Source organism: Ammodytes marinus (assembly GCF_949987685.1).
Source record: "Ammodytes marinus genome assembly, chromosome: 4".
NCBI classification, from domain to species: domain Eukaryota; kingdom Metazoa; phylum Chordata; class Actinopteri; order Uranoscopiformes; family Ammodytidae; genus Ammodytes; species Ammodytes marinus.
Genome location: NC_137233.1, coordinates 17,049,438 through 17,072,094, shown reverse-complemented (window position 1 = coordinate 17,072,094; position 22,657 = coordinate 17,049,438). Strand labels below are relative to the sequence as shown.

Genomic DNA, 22,657 nt, shown 5'->3' with positions numbered 1-22,657 from the left:
AGCAGATTAAGTCTGTGAGTGACAGGTGAAACCTGAGCAGCCAGTTTTCCCTTTCCCCATTAATTTGTCATTTTGCTCAGTCAGGCTGATGGATGTCGACATATTTAGGGCTGATAGTTGGTGTGCTCTCTGCTGGCCTCTTGTGGTGTGTGTGGTTACAATGCATCAAAGTCATGTGGTTGGCTCCTCTGTCATTTGTAAGAAATTACTGTTTGACTACTTTTTTACATCAGAGAAGCTTTTGGTCTGTTATGGCCTTGGAAGAGGTAGTAGTGGATGAGCAACTGCAAGAAACAGTGTCTCCTAGAAATGTCACAGCTGCATCATTAAACAATCACATCAAGTGTTGAATTAAAGAGATTCAGCTCAATTCTAAGAAACATGCTAATATGTTGTTATGTGCACTTTGGCTGTAGCCATAAGAATCAATTGATTAGATGGATGAGCCGTCCATAATTCTGATCACTCTCTGCCTCCTCGGTTCCTCTACCTCTAGATGTCACACTTCCCACCCCTTCAGCATGAGTCACATAATGCTCCTCTGAGGTCATTGCTGATAGATATAAATGGTTAATCCTCAGACGCTTCCATCATGGCTTTCAGGAAATGGATGTATGCAAGCGTCTGGATTATAATATAATGACTTAGAGTTGTGCCCTTAATAAGAGGTTGTGTAGGTCAAGTGACCTATAACTGAGGACAATGATGACAAACCATTAATCAACCTGCTGTATACAAGCATTCACCTGCCCTGCAGTGGGATTTGGGACAGAAGTAACTCAGAGAAGAAAATGTGTTAAATATGTTTCATTAGAAGAACCTGAAAAAAAGGTTGAAGACCACTGCTGTAGAGTTGGCTGCTGCAGGGCCCGATAATACATCTTTGTTAGATCAAAGATCGAGCACTTACAGCTTTACTGCCCTCTCATTGATGGGTCATATCAGTTAATGGAGAATATTTAGTGGTTGTTTAACCTCTTTGTGGACCTATGTCGCAATAACAGAAAATATATCTTGTATGAAGACCACTATTTGCTTCCTTGAAATATTGCTGGTTGAAGTCTTTGTCCATTTACTACAGAGGGGTCATTTGCCCTCTCAAAACTGACACTTTCCATTCTGTTTCTTGCGGTGTAATTTCACATTTAAATATTTTAAACGCCAACCAACACTTCTTTGTCTCCAAGATTCTGCTCATACCTTATGCTTTGGAGAAAGATGTTTCAAACTTTCATGACTCTGACTTTCATTTTGGTTTGCAGAGACTGACCTCATTACAGAAATCAGTGACCTTCTCTTAGCTGTAGAATTGGGTAAAAGTTCAGTATAATCCTTTCTCATCTTAGTGTAGCCTTTAGATGTGTGGACCATGCAATTATAATTGACCACAATTCTGAATAAGCATCAAGGACGTAGCACTTAAATTCAGTGCAAGGCCTCGATCGTGTTTTACATTTACATTCTTCCAATGGGTTGTATTATTGGGATTTACTTTCTTGCTTTGATGTTCTGACATTGACTCTTAATGCATTAATAGACTGCATTAATAGTGTTGGTCAGAAAAGCTTTTTTTACCCTCAATTCTGTGCTTAACCAGATGAGGGCAGCCACGTTCTGCAGATGTGACTATTTATGCCTCACTCTGTAGGAAAGGGGAGCTTCAGAATGGGTTGAAGTTTCATAGTAACCTGATGGCCCATCCCATTCAACTTTATAACAGTAGAGTAGCTCTCTGCTCTGTGCAACATTTTGGAGCACAATAGAAGAGCATGACAACCCTGGAGCTCATTCTGCTCGTAAGTTAATACCAAAGCCGCACTGCAGTAACAGCATGAAAATGCTCCAAGTTATTTATTTGAACGAATTATTAAAGACACAACCACTTAAAAAGCACAGAAGCGCATAGCATATTGAAGCCGAGCCAATTCCTCAGGTCCAGATTCAGTAAATCCATTTAAAGGACCAACAACACACATAATGGTCAAAAGGAGAATAATGGAAATCACTTGTGTCAAACAAACAACACAGACTACAGCAATGTCAATCATTTGAACATTTCATATCTTAAATTTACATCAATGCGTGATTGTAGGACAAAGGTCTCAATAAGCTTCAAATTAACCTGGACAAAGGCTACACTGCATATGAATTGTACTATTGCTGGGTTGACTGGTTAAAGTGAAGCACACTTTCAGACGGGAGCTTGTCTTCAGTATGTTCCACCAGATTAATAAAACAAAGATAATAAAAAAAAACTTCAACTATAAAACCAAATCTGCAACCTAATGAATAAACCCCCTCCCACTTGGTCTGTGGGTTGTTGGAGATGGTTCACAGGCGGGAGGTGACCCCAGTCAGCCAGCTCCAACCCCTGTTCATCCCGGCGTTTTTATTTCTCTCAACACACAGACACACACATACAAATACAAATACAAATAACAATAACACGTACACACACACACAGTGCCTTTCAACACCATCAACAACAATATGACAACCATGATTTCCTGCTTTTTTCTGTCTTTTTAACTTCCTGTTTGTTCTGTCTTAAATGTAAACACACAAACTGTCATGTGCCCCACATATCACATGTCAAGTCTTTCACTTGTTATGTCCTGTACTACATCACTTAAATAAAATTAAATTAAAAAGAAGGAGGTAAGCTTACCAAACCTCTGCAGCCCACTCTTCATCTCTGCTTGAGGCTAGGGCTAATAGCCGCTCATAATATACTCTAATCCAGTTAAGTTGCATTGTAGGTAGGTTGATCCCTTTTTTTAAATTGTGGAGTTGGTGGAGTGCACTTTTAAAGAAAAGAGATGAGTTCATACCTTGCCTACTTTCACAATTCTAACCATGTTGCCTATTGCTTCCTAGATGGGGTGCGATTGTTTAGAAAATGTACAAAAATTGTGGTCCCTTCCCTGATGTAATTTAAGATGGGGCTTAAGATGCTGTTAAGAGCCAAAATAACTTCTGGGGAATTATAATGCACATTTCTGACATTGTAGCCACACTGAACTGAACTTATCCGGGCAAAAACTGCCTGGAGAAGTATGAGTTGGCAACAATAGAAACTATTCAGATATCCTCTCTTTACCTGATGCGCACATGCAGACTCACTCCCACCCTCACAGCTCTCCCTATGAATTGGCAAACACTTCTATCTCTGCTCCTGCCTCCCTACCACCCACACTTGGATAAGTCATCCCTGCTTCAGCAGCTAAAGCCTGGACTTATCTAAACACACGGTGGTGCCTCGAGATCTTATTCTTGATCTGTCCTCTGTCTGCAGCAGAACTACTACACAACTTACCAAGTGTCTCCATCAGTACTGCAAAAAAGGGATAAAACAAACACACAGACTGAGACAATAACCACAATATAATCCTTTTCTTTTTATTCTTCTTTCTGTTTGTAAATTGCAGGGTCAATATTTTAATTAATCACATTACTTGACATGATGCACCAAAATTTACTCTGTTTACAGGAATACACTGAATAGAACACAAGGTTTCACAATGGATACACGACTGGCGTTGTTGCCCATTGCACTTACAACAGTGAATGACATTTACCAGATTTTTATTTCATTTTTTTTAAACGCTGCTTAGTTTAACCCTCATCACCTTGCAGATTGCATCCATCAAATCCAAGACCTCCGAATAGTCTGATAAAGGCATTCTGCTCTGCAGTTACTATGGAGGATTTTTTCTTCTTGTTTTACGAACACAATATGTATAGAAACTATACACAGACTGGATATGTTTCTGAATACGAGTTTTGTTCCACTGTTGTAAACAGTCAATACAAGTCAGCCACATACACTATGCTTATGCAATTATTAGAATAATCATCATCTGTTTCATCATCATCCTCATTATTGTGGTAATAAATATTATTCTTTATACACAAAAGTTGGCAGCAAATACGGCATGGGGATGCACATGACAGCCGTACTCAAAACTCAAAAGCTGTACATAAAAATGAATTTGTATTTACAGTGAGAATGTGTGTCTGTCTGCCTATATGTCAACTGGACTTCTGCACTCAAGGCTGTTTTGTCTCATGCACCTCATATCTTCCAGATAGCATCTCCACCTCCTGTTTTTGATACAGATTACTGTGATCACGGAGGCACTGTTACACAATATACCCCCATATTTTCTGCGATTCATCAACAGCAAGTGCTACCAGTTAGGCTTGTGCTTTCAAAATGACATGCCCTGATTTATGAATGACTGACTGAACCTTTTTCTCATCTATTTCCTCTACATTGTCCTCCGAAAGTCTGGGTTCATTAGGCAAACCTTCATGTAATCACCCTTTCACTTTTCTAATTCAGTTACAATTTCCAAGAAAACAAGACCTTATCATGCACCTTTCCAATGGCTTGGCTACTGAGATGTTGAATCAACAACAAAATATCCAATAAAAGCATTCCATTCATCCCACAGGTTATACTGACACCCAATATGTACATTGACAAGTATTAATGAGAAGTGCTGACCATCTGTATCACAGGTTTATAGCAGCACGGACAGTCACTGCAAGCCAAACACTGAGGAGCCCAGGTCAGCCAAAACGCACAAAAACTGAATGAGGGCTTACAAACAGCCAGACAAAGCCAAGCAAACCCATGCTTCAAAGCAACATGATGGTGGACATTCAAAACCGACAGTCTACACAGTTTACCCTTTGGCAACAAGTCCCCCATGTGGGAAGCGAGGGGTCAAAACATGCCACAAAAATAAAAACAAGTCAAGTTCAATATCCAATATTCAAATTCATACAGACAAGTTGCTAAGTAAAAACTTTTTAATTACTTTTTTTTTTTTTTTTACTATTTCAGTTCATAATTTTGTTGTTTTCTTGTGAATACAATGGTGATAATAAACTGTTTTAGGCTGAATCACTTCCAGGTTCAAAATGAGTCATTGCATAGAACATTTGAATTGATAATTGCTTTCATCCTCTCCTATATCTGTATGCATCTTTGTGTGTGTTTACGAGTGTGTGTGTGCGTGCACGTGTCTTTGCACAAATAGAGGCAGTGCGCCCAGTTTTTGTGTGAATTGGTAACTTCATTAATCAGCAGCAGATTAACAGATCTATTCAATGGAGAACACAATTAACCTTGTCTCTGATGTGTGACTAAAATGTGTAATTTGTAAAGTGTGTGTGTGTGTGTGTGTGTGTGCAGATGTGTATGCAAAAGAGAGAAAGAGAGAAGGAGAGAGAGAGAGAGTGTTTGTGTAGGTGTGTTTGTACCTTTCTGCATGCTCCTTATGCATCTGCACATAACATGCACTTCTGGACATGGTACTGTGGTAAACCATCTGACAAACTGTATTACTGCTATTTATCGACAGAAGTGTTTGATTTTTCCCATCACTAATTTAAATTACATTTATATGATTGTGCTATATACCATTTTCTGCATGCTATTGCTTTTAAAAATGAACAAGCAAATTATTTGATGCAAGAAAACAGATTCAAACAAATACAAATTCAAAAATATAAAGTTTTACCAAAGAGAAACACAGAACAACAGAAAAAGAAAGTCACTGGAGAGTGATTCCATAAATACACAAATGACAAATTTACATAATTAGATCTCTGTTTTGTTTTATGTACATACAATAGTATACAGTTGTGTAAAATAAATGCATGATGACATGGATGTTTTAACACATGTGAGGTATACAAGTAAAAACATGTACTGAATAAGGCTCTTCCATTCAGTGAATATCAGGCAAAAATGAAAATAAAATAAAGATGAGACAAATCAACGAAAAGAATAAAGTCCCACAAGGGACTTTGTCCTTTTTTCTAGTCAGCTCCGGAGCGTTACAGTCAGCTCTAGGGCAGACTATAATAATGGCTTTACGATGGCTAATACAAAGCCGTGGCCACTCTTTCATTTGGTCCTCTCATCTGTGTGAATCTCACACTTGTGGGCACACTGGTAGTAATTCCCTTACCTAAAAACCTACAGCTAAGGAATAGTGGCATCTCATAGGTGGTAATAAACTATTGATATGGGCTTCTTTTTTCAGTATTTTAAATAGTTGTGCGTGCATTCTCATGTCCAAGAATACACAATGCATTCTGTAGACATCAAAATAAAAAGAGGAGAAATAAAAACACATAAAAAGAAAGGTTTAAATTCCCTATACTGGAATGTACTGTAGGTAAACTAAGCATTGAAGGATTGTGGTGGAGTCTTTAGGTTGGTTGTCATTGCTCTGATTGATGATTGCTTTGTCTACTCCAGGTATGTGGTATCATTATGGGCTAGGATCGGTTTCTTTTGTACAAGGAAAACCTATGAAAATCTGCCTTTTCTTTCTTCTATTTTCACAGTATTTTTCCAGAAAAGGCTCTGAAGACATCAATGTAGAATCAAATATCCTCGCCAGATGCGCAATCTTCAGACATGAGTGGTGTTTTGTTATAATCTTGGAAGGGGGCGCTTTGAGGCTTGTTTTATTGAGCTGTTTGACATAAGAGACATGTATGGTCAAACTGGCTTCTCCTATGATATCCAGGTGCCTCAGTAAGCAAGCCTTTTACTGACACACAGATCCCAGGAGGCTTTTCTAGGAGAGGAGGGGAAGCAGGACTCAAGTACACCTTCCCCCTCTTTCCTCCTCTTCACCACAGCCTCATTATCGACCGTTGTTTTTCTCCTGAAAAAAAAAGTGAAGATGTGAATGTAAGCATGAAATATTCAATGGTTTATGCACCATATCAGATTCTTAAGACCAGATGCATGGAAAAAATTAAACCAATATGAATAAAAGTAATAAATATGACCAAATAATAATAATATTTATAAAATTCAGTTTGTTACGCAATGGCCATTTCACAGCACACTAATATAGTGCAATGTTTATGTTACAGCTCTGCCAGCTTATTCTTCTTTACTACCTGATGTACTCCAGCCAATCACAGCACTGCTGGTATCGGCAGTAATCCACTCGGCTAAGAGGGCTGGCCTGATGCTTTACCTCCCTATTCCCCCACTGAGTCCTTAGACTGGCACCAGACACAGAGAGGATTGACACAACTACTGATATTAATCCAAGCGTCATCAATTATAAATAATTGATAGACCTTTATGAGCTACAGCTTCATCCTGTGCTAATCACTGCATTTGTTTTGACAGATGCTAAATAAAGTGCATTGAAATGTGCTTTATTTGCACTTCTGTAGTTTTGCTCCATTGAGCAGAATTAGTTCAGTGATTCTGGAGAACCGGGACAAAAGGCTGGGACAAAATGTAACTGCTGTTATCTTTAAAACTAAAAATATTTAAAATTGGAGATGTTATTAGGGATTAAGAATAGAATGTCTGGAGCACAATTATCCCCTTAAATTTAATTTAATATTATTATGTCAAATGTATGACAATTGTTATCTTCTCATGACGACAAAAACAGTGTGTCCACAGAGAAGGTTTCAATCTTTCATATGCAATAAAACCTATTAAAAATGTACTTTAATGATTAAAAAGAGCTTTTTTCATCAAAGGCAACACTAAATAATCTCTCATATCAATAAAAAAAAAATTCTGCAACACATTCATGTTTTATTAGGTTTCTAAGTGGGGGGACACTTTTTGTCACCACCGTCAGACATTTCATTAAAATGTAATAAAATCAGGCAATATGAGGGGCAGCTGTCTCCGTGAAGGACCTATTCTCACAAGCTATCTGTGCAGAGTACATTAGAGTCAGACAGGCTCTGATAAGTGTTGTAGTTTTAGAATATTTTACATTCCAAATCTTGAAAGTTATGCGTCACAACCATGATATCGTCACCCTCTTAAAATAATGGCCGAAGTAATTTTTTCAGTGTTTTCAGGAAACACAAAAAACTTAACCAAAGATATGATATTCATTAATAATTTCACTCAAACAGGTTATGTCAAAAGATGACTCTTGACATTGTAATAACAATTTCTGTCAATTATGTAAGATATTAGGAATAAACCCTTTATAATAATGTTTAACTTGTGACTTAAGCCATTTTACACACTTGTGAAATGTCCTTGAAAAAAAAAATTAACAGTAAATTTTGACTTAGGCAAAATAAAATGGCCTAAAACACACTCTTGACATTCTGGTAATATGGCATAATGGCCTATGTCAAGTAAAATCACATGATCTGTTCAACTGAGGATTTAGGCCATTTTACCAGAGGTGGCCAGCATCATGAGGAGATGATTTAAGCAAAAAAATCATTTTGGTCAAAAAGTGACTTAGGCCATTATTTTAAGAGGGTGACGATATGTCAACACCGACTTACAATTTCTGAAGAAGTTATTTTAAATGTTTCCATAATTTTAATCACAAGTAGATATTTTATATCAATTTTCCTCTATGTTCTTCAGTTGTTACATTCTATTACACAGTTCAACTGAAGAACATAGAGGAAAATTGATATAAAATATCTACTTGTGATCACAATTCTTCTCATGGGTCTAGCATAAATTGAGGGAAAATGAATGTGTGTTTTTGGTGTCTGACAGTGTTGACACAAAATAAAGAATGGCAAGGTAAAAAGCCCATTTTGATAACAAGGACAAAAGCTGGGAGGTTGTATCAAAGTGTAGCTCAGTAGCTTAGTATATGTTGGAAACATACATGTAATTTAATTTGCCTAAACATAGGGTTTGTATTTTTTCAACATTGCACCCTGTTTTGTCTCACTTCTCAAGAATCACTGAGTTAATTATTCCGTGTAATGAGTGATACTTACCATGAGTCATGATTCTGCGTACCTGCATGTACCTTTGTCCCTTTGTGTCTTTGCGTATGTGACATTAAAGCAAAGCCACAGTAAGCCTTCTCAGCCTAATTATAGTCCAGTGTGCTTGGCCCAGATTATTGGACGTGGGTCGAGTCAGTAGGTAAACCATACTATTGGTGACCTCCCTAGTTATTGGCTTTGCCCTCTAACCTCTGCAGCAGATGCTCAGGCGGACTTTGACTTGAATAACCAATAACCAGTAAACCAATGTAATAAAATGCTGAAGCAAACAAAAACAAAAACAAAACCAACAATACAACTACATTCAGCCAGTACATACACAAGGATGTATGTGAATTGCTTTTGGCTTCTTACCATTGGTCCAATGAGGCACACGTCTCCACAAACATCAACCTGGGACTGTAGTCCTGTCAAGGCATCCGCTTACTTTTAGGCCTCCTCAAGCCTCGGCTCATGTCTTGTAACACATTGCTGACCTAGCATATTTAATTCACTTCAATCCCATTTCTGGAGAATTCAGGGCTGACATGGCATTGTTTGATTCCAGCTCTGTTGAGTAATTTGGGGCAAAAGAAAAATGCAGTGCATCAGTTTGAATAAACTGTACAATCACAGCATTTAATGAGTCTTCACTTCTCTCTCTCTCTCTCTCTCTCTCTCTCTCTCCTCTTCTCATTATGCAGACTAACATGGACAATGATAAACTATGTCAAGCTGATACAACACATTATCCATTATATCAAAATGTACCAGCATTCAATGATCTCACAGCTTGGGATCTTGGTGTACTAAATACATCTAAACTTAATCAGATAAAATGGAAGGTATCATCGGTGTTCAAAATGCTTTTTGTTTTACATGATGCAAGTGTCAAAAAAGTAAATAAACAAATTGTTTCAATTGTGCCGCATCCACCCACCACACACACAAAAACATGATTTGCATTTATCAAGGGATTAACATAAGTTAATAAAATACTCACTGATGCATTCAGGATCTCTTTTCCTCTTCTTCCTCTGTACTGTGAGCTTTATTAAATGCAGTTTCATAGGTTTTCAAGTACAAAGCTACCAATCCATCTCATTCATACACTGCAATGCATTCCCTGAAAAAAGCAGAGTTGATTCAAAGTAAAGAAGTGAAGCGATAAGCACACACTGTACAAGGAGGAGGCAATTCAAAGTTCCTATTGAGTAGCAGGATGCCATCTGTTGCCTACCATTCTACATTAGTCAATGCTTTTAATTTAAAAGTTTGTAAAACAAAATCAATTTGAGCTGCTAATGTTTGTAACTTTCATAAAAAAAAATGTCACTTACCCTCCTCTCTTTAGTTCACCAAAGTGAAGTGAACTTCTTTCCAAAGCCAGACAAAGCTAAGGGAATGACGAAGAGAAAGAGTCAAATATAAGAAAACTACCAAACTCAAACAGTAAAATATCCATTCAAGAAATTCCAGTATCTTAATTTTCGCTGTATTTATAGACTATACTTTTAAAACAGAATTGTCATTTGCTAGACATAAATAAGCTGTAATTCAGTTTCTTAAACATTAATTTGTTTATGAATGTACCATCTCCCAGTTTTCCCGCCTGCTCTGCTGCCCCTCCTTGCAACATTTTAGTGAGAACATTTTCCCCTTCAGCAGCTGGCTGTCCTGGTGCTGCACTGCCTATGCCTCCAGGTTTGCTACCGATCCCAACTGGGGTAGCCTTGGAGCCTTCAAACAACAAACAAAATAACCATCACATATGTTGTAAGTTGCCTGTAGTCATTGTGGGTTGTGGGGTTTATAGTAGAACTGAGACTTACCTATGCCTGTTAGAGGGGGAGTAGCTATTTTGGTAGGTTGAGGTGCTGCTGCAACTCCCGTTGTAGGTTTAATTCCTGTGGCAGCTGCTACAGGTGTAGCATCCATTTTTGCCTGTTGTTAAACAGAGACAAATATGGAGTTGGAGCAAAGTCAAATTATGCAACTATATTTTATTTTAAATGTAATCTCATTGTCTAATATGGCTAATCAAATAACTTTAGATTCTTTGCTTTTTTATTTTTAAGTGTCTTTTTGAATGTGTCAGATTTTTCTGACACTTTACAAACAAAAAGCAGCAAACAATTTATTAATGAGGAAATACCAAGTAAACCCATATTAAAATAATTCAGAAACATTTCATGTTTAATGTAAACTCAAATCAAGCTTAGGTCTACTCACTCCTGTGGTAGCTGGCTGCCCTGCTGCAGAACCGACTCCTGCCTGGCGTCCCTGTGTTGGTGCTTGGTCAGATTTTGGCTGCTGCTGTGCCTGTCCAGCTCCTGTGGTGGTTGTGGTAGGCTGGGTGCTCTGAGGGGCTTGGCTGTGCTGCACTGGTTGTGGCTGTTGTTGTGCAACCTGCTGATGCTGCTGCTGCTGCTGGACCTGCTGGGTACCATCAAGTGGTTCAGAGCCTGGATGTCTCCCAGGCTGGCCCTGGCCACCTGACCGCTGCTGCCCACCATGGCCCTGAGGGGGCTGCTGATGCTGATGCTGTTGCTGTTGCTGTTGCTGTTGCTGTTGCTGTTGCTGTTGCTGTTGCTGTTGCTGCTGTTGCTGTTGCTGTGGTTTGAGCCCCGCTGTAGAGGGCTCCTGCCTTCTGGGGGTTGTACGATCTCCTGGAGGACGCTGGCTTCTTCCCCCAGAGCTGTGGTGATGACCAGAGGGTGAGTCTCGAGAGAAGTCTCCTGAGTTCCGAGGGCTTGCCTGGGCAGAACGGGAGTCTGGGCCACTCCTTCTTTGTGTAGATGAGGAGCCTCTGCCATCAGTGCGGCAAGATGGATCTTTGGGGTGTGTTCTGGAAGAACGGGAGGACCTGGGATCCTCTGAGGAGGGTCGAGAAGATGTGTGTCTGCCAGAGCTACTGTGTTGACGGTGGTCACGTGGTGATGTAGAGGAAGGGTGTCGTTGTTGGTTGTACTCATCCTGGGGACCATATTCCTCTGGAGGTTCGTCATAATCATGGTAGGTGTGTTTACTACGTCTACCTGTGGATGAGTGACTTCCACTTCCATGATGTCTTGAGCGATCAGAACGGGCCTCCCGTGGCTTTTCAAACCAATCAGTCTCCTCTTGGCCCAAATGATAGGCTTTTAAAAACCAAAACAAACATTATCAGTCAATTGTCAATTTAGTGGTGAGAGGAGTAGCATGCAGATTGAAGCCATGCACAACAACCAGGAAAACATGCTCCACATCCCAGAGCCATGCACATTTTTGAAGAACCCAACAGAAAAATACACAACTTAAAAAACATAAATCACCTCACACTTAGAAATTATATGTGCAAAACAGAAATATAAAACAGGCATTTTTGGCTTAATTTATCACAGGGAACACTCCATAAAAAAAGAAAACACAAACAAAGTAATGGTGCTCTTCTCCAAATTCCACAGTTGGCATGCAGTCCCTTTCCAGTCCACTTTAAAAGTAGGAGGAAGAAATGTCAGGCAGCACAAATTATTCAGCACCAGTTACCTTCACTGTCAGAAACCGCACAGTTTATATCATCTACGAGGTAAGGGTCATCTGGTTTATAGACATGACTCCTGGGCTGGTCCTTCTTGTGGTGGTCCTGCACATCTGGCAATGAGTGGCTGGAGCCATACTGGTTCCTCACATCATGTGGGTCAGATACACCAGAGCCTCTTCCAATGCCCACAGGCTTCCCAACTGGACTAAGTGGGCTCTCCTCTTCTGAATTCTGGCTTCGCATGGGAGGCCTTCCACTGCGGCTGCTTCTTTGAGACCGCTCCATGGCATCTCTCTCGTATGATTTACTTCTGTGGCCTGTGGCATCTCTGGAGGAAATCTTGTCCATACCATATCCAGTAGATCTGGACCTACCGGAGCCATACATGTGGTCCTCCTCCTCAAGGCCCTCACGACTGGTGCCGTAATATTTCTGCTGGTCATATGCATTTTTCTTTGTGCCGTATGGTATATCATCCTGAAGCTTCTTGGATCTGGACACAACTGTACAGCTGCCTCCTGTTGATGTTGTCATTGTGTAGGAGGCAAGATCAGACTCCACATCCCGTGCTTCCTCAATAGGGGAGAATTTAGAAATCTTTTGCTCCATTCCCTGCTTCCTGTGCTTACTTCTTTTAGAAGAGACTACTGCAGGGGCGAGATTCTTGGTTGTAAGTTTGTGGCTACTGGGGCCGCCCCGTGATGTGTGTTTATAATCGTCATAGTAATAGGAAGATCCTCCACTCACTGTGGTGCTGGGGCGACTGTCCACCGTACCTTGGTAACCTGCTGGGCCTGTAGGTCTACCATAAGAATCCAATGGCTCATCTTCAGGCCTACCATAGGCACTCCCACGTGCAGGTCCATTCTCACTGCGATACCTGCCTCCCACAGGATGTCCTAAAGCATCAGTTGGTTGGTTTTCTTTTGTCAACTCACTGATGTCATCAATCATGACGTAGTTCCTAGGAATATTCTGCTCCAGGTTAGAGGTGTAGAGACCATCTGAAGCATAAGCAGAGGTGGGGCTGTCCCCAGAGTGAGTCAAGCCAGGCTCAGGGGGGCGGTATTGTCCATATGCATTGCTGTAGACCGAGCCAAAGTTGGTATCTGGAGCTGATGTGGCCACTGACACTGCTGGGTTGCTGATTACCTCATAGTTGGTAGGAAGTTTTTGTTCAAGGTCAGCCAAGGATGTTTGCCTTGGTCTTTGATGGACTGTAAGGATCTCTGCCTGGGGCTGATAGGTTAGGCCAGGTTGGTAGGAGCTGTGGCTGGGGTAGGGAAGGCTCTGGCCTGGCATAGGCTGACCAGGTGGATGGAAGCCCTGGTGACCATGTTGCTGCATACCTAGGTCTGTCTGGTAGGAGGGCTGGGCATAAATGCGGGAGGAATAGTTTCCCTGATTCTGGTAACCAGGGCCAGGTGGGGGATGGGGCTGAAAAGTTCCTGGCTGGGGCCCAGAGGACGAAGGGTACTGGGGAGGTTGGAAACCTATCTGTTGGTAAGCAGAGCCCGGCTGCTGCACTGATGGTTGACTTTGGGGGTATTGATAAGACATATAAGAGGAAGTTGAGGGATACTGGGAAGTTGCATTGAGGTCATTAGTAAATTGGCTCAATGGTGCAGTGCTGGGTCTCGTCAGCAGACCATTACCATCAAAAGTTACTGTGGCAGCTGCCATTCTGAGGTTATTGAGCTCACTGTCTGACATGTAGTCCCGAGCATCACCCATACATCTTATGTAGGCCAGCTCTCTCCTCTCCCTCTCCTTCACCATTGTCTCCTTACGTTGGGTGATGCCTAACTCTAAGTAACGTAGCTTGGCGTCAATCTCTTTCTCTTCTTCCTCCAGTTCTGCCTGCTGTTTGCGGAGCTTTGATGACTCTTGTTCCACCGCTTTCAGTTCATTCAGCAGGCCGGCCTTGATGACTACCTGGGTAGGTCTTGGTAGGACCCTCAGGGGCATGCCAGGAGAACTGTACATTTGTGCTGGAGTAACAATGGGGAGTGGACTCTCCTCAGGAGGGGGGCTGGGGAGAGTCCTCTTTACTTTCCTCATCAGAGAGTTCTGCTGCTGCTGCAGGGAAGCCATCTGCTAGGAGAGGCAAAGACACATCAGCAAACAATGAGCTATAAACAGAATGTGTTTATGTAAATTAGACTCATTACTGTACACTGGGTACCCACAGAGGCACATGTCTTCATCCCTAGACTTAAAAGAAGAGCTATGTAGCCTGATATGATTGTCAAGTACGTTTACTGCATTTCTTGTATGGAAGATGCTATACAAATAAAGTGTATTATTATTATTATTATTATTATTATTATTATTATTATTATTATTATTATTATTATTATTATTATTATTATTATTATTATTATTAATAATGTTAATTAACCTATGAGAGGTTTAGCTTCATTTGTAGCTCAGTTACTTGATTACAATGCTTTTTCACTGAAGTCAAAGATACATTACAACTAGGGCTGTCAAATTAACGCGTTAATTTAGATTAATTAATCACAGAAAAATGTTTCGTAGTTGAAGTCAACACAAAAAACCTCCATTAAATAACAATATTGTTCTATTTAGGTTTACAATTTAATCATGTTACTTGTTAACAACTTACAAAAGGAAAACAGCAATGTTCAATATGTCTCTTTGAGTGTTGTTATGGAAGTTGATATGTAACATATCAGGTGTATTTGCAATGTTGTCATCTAAATCTAAGTAAACTCATGTAAAAGAGTAAAAGCTGGAATGGGTTTGACCTCCTCCTGTGTTTGTATGATGTCGTAAACGTTTGGGGTAAGATAAGGTCATAAGAGTTGTGATATTATGACAATGTTGTCTAAGACTGGAATGGTTGAGATGGTGTGGGGGAAAGACGGTTACCCCCTTGTCTCCACCAATTTCTGAAGAGTCAAAAACTGTACGCGCACACCTGAATGCACCACTGAAGCGACTGTCTCTACCGGTCCCGTCTTTTCAGCGCATTTCAAAGCATCAAACAACAAAGCAGCAGCCACACTTTCTGTGCTGTGATCAGTTTTCCTTATGTGAGTATAAATCCTTATAAATGTTTCCATCAACACTGATGCAATGAACTGCAATAAAGGAGAAAAATTACATCATAGGTCAGATAATAAAATAAAAATAAGTTTAAATTACAATGATAGAATTAAAGCTGTGAGCTGCAATGACTGGGCCCTTGCACCGCTGTGCTGGACACTGTCTCGGCCGACCTTGGTCCTGCGAACGACCGTGGGAAGCTGCGCGAGAGAGTGCACCATCCTCTTTAGAGCATGCAGCACTGTAAACGGCGAAGCTACCGCGAAGATGTTTGAGCCAATCAAATGAGCTTCCCATGTTATCATTGTGGAAGACTTTAGACCTGCCTGAGCAGCATTGAGGTTGATTTTTAGTACTTGTAGGTAAATAACTAACATTCAATATTTACTTTACCCAGCAGGTGGCGCTCTCACTATGGCTGAATATTAGTGTGTGGGATTCCTCGGGCCTTGAGTCTCATTATCCATATGAATTGTGGATAAGATCAGGCAGAGTATAGTGGAGTTACACCAACTTCCTCTTTTTTGGCCAAGATCGCGCCGTCGTTTGGAAGCCGTTGGTCGTAGGGCGTGGTCCCACAGTTTTTTTTGTGCAGGGAAGTTACATTTGCTTATAAAATTAACATAGCATGAGTTTGATTTTTTACTTGTTAAAATGAGTGAGAATTTCACAAATTTCAAAATAAAGGACTTCCTCTTGATTTTGGGCAGGGCGTCAAGAGGATTTTGTATGTATCCCGGGATGATACATTTGTGTATTTTTTGCACCGAAGTATAACACAGCCTGACTTATGATTAATTAAAGGTTTCATGAGGTGTTTTTTCGATGTGATAGTTTGACCCCTTGTAGAATCCTGGATCTCTGACAAAAACTCTAGATCTTTGCAATTTAACATCGGACATCAGGGTTGAGACTTTTTTAGAAGTGGTTTGACGTCGATAACGTGAAGTCTCAAGGAGCAATATGAAACGGCAAAATATGCACTAAATCCAAAATGGGGGACTTCCTGTTGGGTTTGGCCCAGAACTCAAATAGGCTTTTTTTGCGCCTTGGGCCGATACATCTTCCTAAAAAGGTTCCATGCTCCTATCTCATTCCTGCGCCATGCTATTGCTGAAAACCTGTTTGGGGGCCCATATTTTTAGAACCAATGTTAGGTTGCAATTTTCGCGGGTTCTGATCTGCTTAGTTTCGCAACTTTTCCTCCAGGGCAGGAGGGTGAAAAGTGCCAAAAAACACGTATAATAATAAAGAATCGTAATAATAATAATAAAAATCTGAGCGATTTCAATAGGGCTCCGTTTCGGTGCTCGGGCCCTAATGATCAAACCCGAACATGGTGAAATGTAGTCGGCCAACACTGATGAGGTTTAAAATAATGAAGAATAGGTTGCAAAATGTAGATACATTTATGTATTCAGTAACTTTGTATTCAACCTGGTATTTTCGCGCCTATAGTTGAAAAAATATGAGTGAAGCGTAAAAAAGGCTTTGGTCGCGTTTATGCGTGTGCAGTGTGTGCAACAGCATAGATAAATGTTTTTTTGGTGGAGACTCCACCAAAAGCGTTTCAAGACTATAGGGTTAGAGAATGTAGAGCAAATTTAAACAGTGCTGTAACTTAAATAATCTACACACTGTGTTGTCTACGATTGTTGTTTGTTATCTTATTCATTTCGCCAATCCTCTCTGTAAATGCTGATGATGGCCTTTGCTTGCAAGCAATACAGATCTAAAGAGCATTGGAACATTGTTAAACCTGATATTTAATTACAAACTTTCATTTGCACTAGAAAAACTGATTGTCAGTGTCCACAACGGTATAACTGTGTTTGACCAAAAATCATTTGTTCTTTTTCTATTTTAATTTGCTAAATTTAGGATCTGTGAAAGTCGCAATATTTTATTTCTCAAAATTAAATTATGAACAAAGAGATGTATGTTGAAATAGCATAGTAAATATAAGTAAAAATAAAAACCTTTTTTGAGTAAAATTAAGAAATGTACTTTTAAGTTTAAGTTTTAAGTTGAAATTATATATAATACTTTAAATACTTTGATTAAATATCCACAGTATATTTATCAAAGTGGTCCAAATATGTATGTATGGCATGCAGGTAAGAACAGTCAAGCATTACAAATAAAAAAATAAATTAAAAAGACATTGTTGCAAGTCTAATACTTACAAAATAGTTGTGTAGGGTAAATCCATGGTGATCTTTATAAGTATCCAAAAAAGAACGGTGTATACAGCCCTAATACTAAAGATTAAAGGTACAAATGTATAAAATGCCTGTGCCCTGCTTTCTATGTTTGCTTCCCAGACTAATTTTGGTCCAAGTGCAGAGAAATGTTAATTTACTTTGACCAGCTGCTAACAATAAGGATGACAGCAAATCACCACCAGAATTCCTCCACACTGTATGTCCCCTTGGCAACTCTTAAGGGTTTACCGGATATAGAAGACATGACAGAAAGAGAGTGAGAGAGAGTGTGTGTGTGTGTGTGTGCGCGTGTGTGTGTGTGTGTGTGTGTGTGTGTGTGTGTGTGTGTGTGTGTGTGTGTGTGTGTGTGTGTGTGTGTGTGTGTGTGTGTGTGTGTGTGTGTACTTGCATGTATCACTACGTGGGGCCCAGGCTATTGGAGCACACCAACGGTGTGGGGCCCTGAAACCTTGTGGGGCCCAAAATGGTGGGCCCCACACCGATCTTCATCCCTCTGTGCTCAGGAGCCTCCCCTGATGTGTCTCTTGCTTTTTTTTCGTTTTTTGAAATTTGGCCCGCAAAGTGACACAAACTAGAAACGTGTGTAAAAGTGTGTGTGCTCACTATCGCCCCCTTTACCGGACCCCAGTACTGCACCCGATACACACTTACACACTCCACACACACACACCGGAAGGAGGGACCCACAAAGTGTCAAAAACTAGGTATGCCTATGTGTGTAAAAGTTCTTCTTCAGTTCTTCTGTAGGGTTTATTGGCAAAACACAACAACCTTTCACTGTCAGGGCTTTTGGGGAAACAGCAGGCAAAGCATATCATAATAGTATTAAGTTCCGAAGAGAAATTGATGTAGCAAAAATAATCCAGTTTTATTTTTTTTTAAATGTATTTACTTTTATTTGTTCCTTTTATTCAGCATTTATCTCTTGTTCACACTCCAGTCCAAGTTGGTTTGCCAACCGCCAATAAACCCTACAGAAGAAGAAGGTGGTCTGATAGTGATGGCATGGTGAAACTTTTTGAAGCCAGTGTTAAATAGTCAGATATATTAAAGGTCATTCTATCAATTTGTAATACACTCAATAGGCTATACTGCCCTGCAATAGTCCAGGCATGGCAAGACTGACAAGTAAATTAATCAATATATCTTAATAAATACATTTCATGTATTGTTCATGTATTCATTCATATAAATGAAATGTATATTTGGTTTAGTGTATTATTATGGTTATGAAACATGACAATGCATAGGGATCTAATAAATATTTTATGTCAAATTTGAATAACACAATGGGAACAATTATTTTCAAACTGTCGCAGTGTTATAGCAAAGTAAGGACCAGTGAATGTGCTTGTGCAACTTAAAAATTTGTATTTAGAAACAAAACATTTTCCACTATGCTGGGGTTCAGACTATTTCTCCTTTTATAAACCACTTCTCCTGCTTTGGATAACACTCTTACACATAGTAGGCTACAGATGAGGGTATGTTTATATCACTCACAAACCAACAAATCACCGATACTGATACTACCCCACAAAGTTTGAGTGGAGTGGATCCACAATAAGCGAAGCACTTCAGGGATTACTCGACCCACTCTCAGAAGAATCGGCATTGACCGACGGCAAGTTAGATTACGTCCCATTACCTATGCCTATCACTAGTGGTCTGGTTGCTTTTATATTTCTTGGAAATATAACAGGTAGGTGTTATTAATTTGATTAAGTCAAAATTATTCGGAAAATATTCAGTGATATTACTGTACATATAATGGCCGCGTTTCCCAGAATCGATCGTTCTTTGGGGCCAAAGAAGGGTCGAAAGAAGGGTTCGCCAAAGAATGAGCGTTAAGATACGGGTGTTTCCCAGATGGCTTCTTTGGTGCCTTCTTTGGAGAACGCGTAAGACGAAGCGAAAGAAGTACTTTGGTGGGAGCTGTCCACCGCGGTCGTGCTGAAACTGAATAAATCGATGCCAGGCGAATCGATCACCCACCTCTTTATCAGCGCATAAGTCACACACAGCGCCCCGTGGTCACCCCCACACAGGTGGAATTAGGCTACGCATGTATCGTGTGTGTGTGGGGGTGTGTGGGTGCGGGGGGGGGGGGCGCAACAAGTGTATCCAAGTAGTAATCAAGCCCATTAGCGCATATATACCCCGTGGATAGGCACACACATGTGAGAGTGGAAGAAAGCGGCAGCAAAAGAAACAAGCGGGCACCGTCGTTTACCGCGGAGGAGATGGGCGTCTTAGTGGACGAGGTCTGGCAGCACCGGGCAGTTTTATTCGGGGGAACAAGGGGCAAAAAGAACATCACGGTGAAGAACCGTGTTAGGCAGGCCATAGCCGAAAATATGTCCCCCTCCATCCCATGTGGCCTGCGTGACTGGCGTGCTGTGAGGAAGAAGTGGCAGGAGTTCCAGAACCAAACAAAAAGGAAGAGTGCGAAGGTTTCACTAATCAATCTCCCTTCGTTGCAGGTGATGCAGACACCCAGTAAAGACAGCGCGGAGTAACCCCTCCCCCATATGGTTTCAATAAACTACTTTGGTTTCCTTTTCAACCATGTATTGTGTGGATCATTTTGCATTGAAATGAGAGTGTCAAACCTATAGCAACAAAAAGTCCCAGGCAAGTTGTAATTTATCTAAGCATAGGTTAATGACGTGTGCGTATAGTGCGCCCTTTCAACAGCATTCCAGTGCCAGACTTTCAGGTAAAGCACTCGGACACTGCAGCAATACTCATAGTGTGCAGGACGTTACATGTAGCCTACATCTGCTGGCTCTGTTTATTTATTTCAGCCTTCAGGCCTGAGCGTTGATATGGATGATGTGGTGGTTGTGGGTTTATGGTTTAGTGCTCAGTGCTTGGTGACTGGTGGTAAAGGGGTAGGGGCTGGGGGTTGTTGGACCTCAGAAGAGGTTGATATGTTCTTAAAAACGCAGCGCAGCCAGAAGCTGCATCTCCGGGCTGAAGGAAAAATTGCATGTGTGTGGAGACACCAGAGTGATCAGCTGTTGGATCTCCGCACGGCCGGGGCAGTCGGTACTTTGCCTGGAAGGCCCGGTCTGATAGCACGTCCAGTGGGGAGAAGTGCCGACGCACGTATGCATTTATGTAAACCGTCTGGCTTCGCGCACGGCGAGGCTGTTGTATTGCAGCCATGGTTTCTCACACGCGCGGACTTTGGCAACGCCTTTATAGCAGGTGGAGCCGCTCTGGATGAGGTTCAGCTGAGTTCAATTAAATCTGTTTCCTTGATATCTGTCAAATGCCACAGGGTTGTGGATGTTTTTTTATGTGTAGTACTATAAACTCACATGTGTGTGGAAAACGTAAACGTGTAATTCATTAAAACATTTTTTCTCTACTATTAGTTTATGTTTATTGCGCCAGGTCCGCATTGAACATTGTTTTATTATTTCGAAAAGTGGAGGAAATAAATTTCCCTGACGTGGCATGATCACTGACGATTTGGTCGCTAAGAAGGTTGAAAGAGTGGGTCAGCGCCGTCGTACAGTTCCATCTTAGTGAAAGTACTACTTTCGCTAAGAACGAATCTGGGAAACGCATTCTTCTTTCACAGCGTTCTTAAGAGCGCTCCAAAGAAGTACTTTGCCCAAAGAGGCTCTTTGGGAATCTGGGAAACGCGGCCAATGTAAGCAAATGTAATACAATGCTGTTTTACACAGTGGCGAACCTAGCCATTTTGGGGCTCCAGGTGAACAGTAATTTGGGGGCCCTTGCATCTAATGTACCTTATATCGCGCACACTGAGATACTCGATTGGTCTAAGAGGATCCCACATCACTGGGTCAAACTGAGCCATTAACTGAACCTGACCCATGACATGTCCATTGCCTAGTCCCAGGGGTGGATTACTGCACGGGCACACCGGGCACAGGCCCAGGGGCCCAAGGGCTCAGGGGGGCCCTTAGCCAGAGATACTGATAGTAACTTTTTATGTTGCATAGTCAAAGAGCTCAGTCACTGATGTCAATAACTGGGTCCAAAAAGGAATAGCCTAAATATAAGGATACTCATTAAAATGTAACAAGATAGAAATCATCATGGGCCCCTCAACTAGTAGGGGAGAAATACAAAAGCAGGTTAAAAACAACAGCATTAGTAGCTCTGTCTAAGGGGCTTCATGAGGGGCCTTGAAGCACATACAGAAATAAGCTTTCTATGTGTGAATTCTAAATGTTTCATAAAAAGTAGCTATCCACCCTGAATCTGTTGAAATGGGCCCCTCCATCATAGAACATGGGTCTGCAGACCCATCTACTGTACTGTTTTCACAGTTGCAGAGTAAAGAAGAGTGCTGCTTGTTTAAGAAAAATCTGTAAAATAATGTAGCCTCTAAAATTTCCTCTCAAAGTGCACCAGATTGATTGCCTGGAAATCCAGACCCTGATATCTTGAACGATAGAGGGTCTGGCCACGATCATTAGGAATTTCCAACTCAAGGGGCGGCTCCTACTCGTGCATTTCAAATGCCACTGCACGCAGTTGGATAGCACTACAACCAACCAGAGCGATGCACAAGGCGACGTAAGCCCCTTTCGTTTAGCGAACAGGTGTTAAACTGTTAAATTAAACGTTTGCCGTTGTCGGTCGGCAAAATAGAACATTCCACTTACTTGCTAATGAAAGATTTGAGTGCCGTCTTCCAAATCGTTAAGGGTCGAGGCCAAAGCAGTCTCAAACTCACACAACATATCCGCGGCCATCTCTGATCACGGCTTCGACGTCGCATGCACGTCACTGTCGTCATCCGGTTACGTCCTCCCGAGAGCACCATACAAAGGGCTCTGGCGCGCCCATATTAGATAGAACCAATTGAAACCACTAGCCAGATTTCTGGTTTTCTTATAAAGCTTCAATGGAGAGTGTCCAGACCAACACGCGCAGCAAATTTAATTTGCCAGCGCCTAGTGGCAGGTCTGGGAATGCCAGGCTACCAGATTGATGCATTTTACTTTAAAAAGGTTAAAAAAAAAAATCCGGGGGGGCATGCCCCCGGACCACCCAACAAGGTACAGGGTCCCTCCAACAGTATCCCAAAATCCTG

General features: G+C 41.0%; 1 protein-coding gene across 1 annotated transcript in view; it reads right to left on the bottom strand.

The window, feature by feature from the left end:
* Positions 1 to 10,112: 10,112 nt before the first annotated feature.
* bsnb (bassoon (presynaptic cytomatrix protein) b) overlaps positions 10,113 to 22,657 on the bottom strand; it is a gene marked incomplete at both ends in the record, with an annotated part of 83,376 nt that continues 70,831 nt past the window's right edge. The window contains 5 exons of the mRNA XM_080025437.1: positions 10,113 to 10,153; positions 10,351 to 10,497; positions 10,590 to 10,701; positions 10,993 to 11,897; positions 12,286 to 14,377. Of these exons, the coding sequence (XP_079881563.1) occupies positions 10,113 to 10,153; positions 10,351 to 10,497; positions 10,590 to 10,701; positions 10,993 to 11,897; positions 12,286 to 14,377 (3,297 nt within the window). The remainder of the gene's footprint in view (positions 10,154 to 10,350; positions 10,498 to 10,589; positions 10,702 to 10,992; positions 11,898 to 12,285; positions 14,378 to 22,657) is intronic.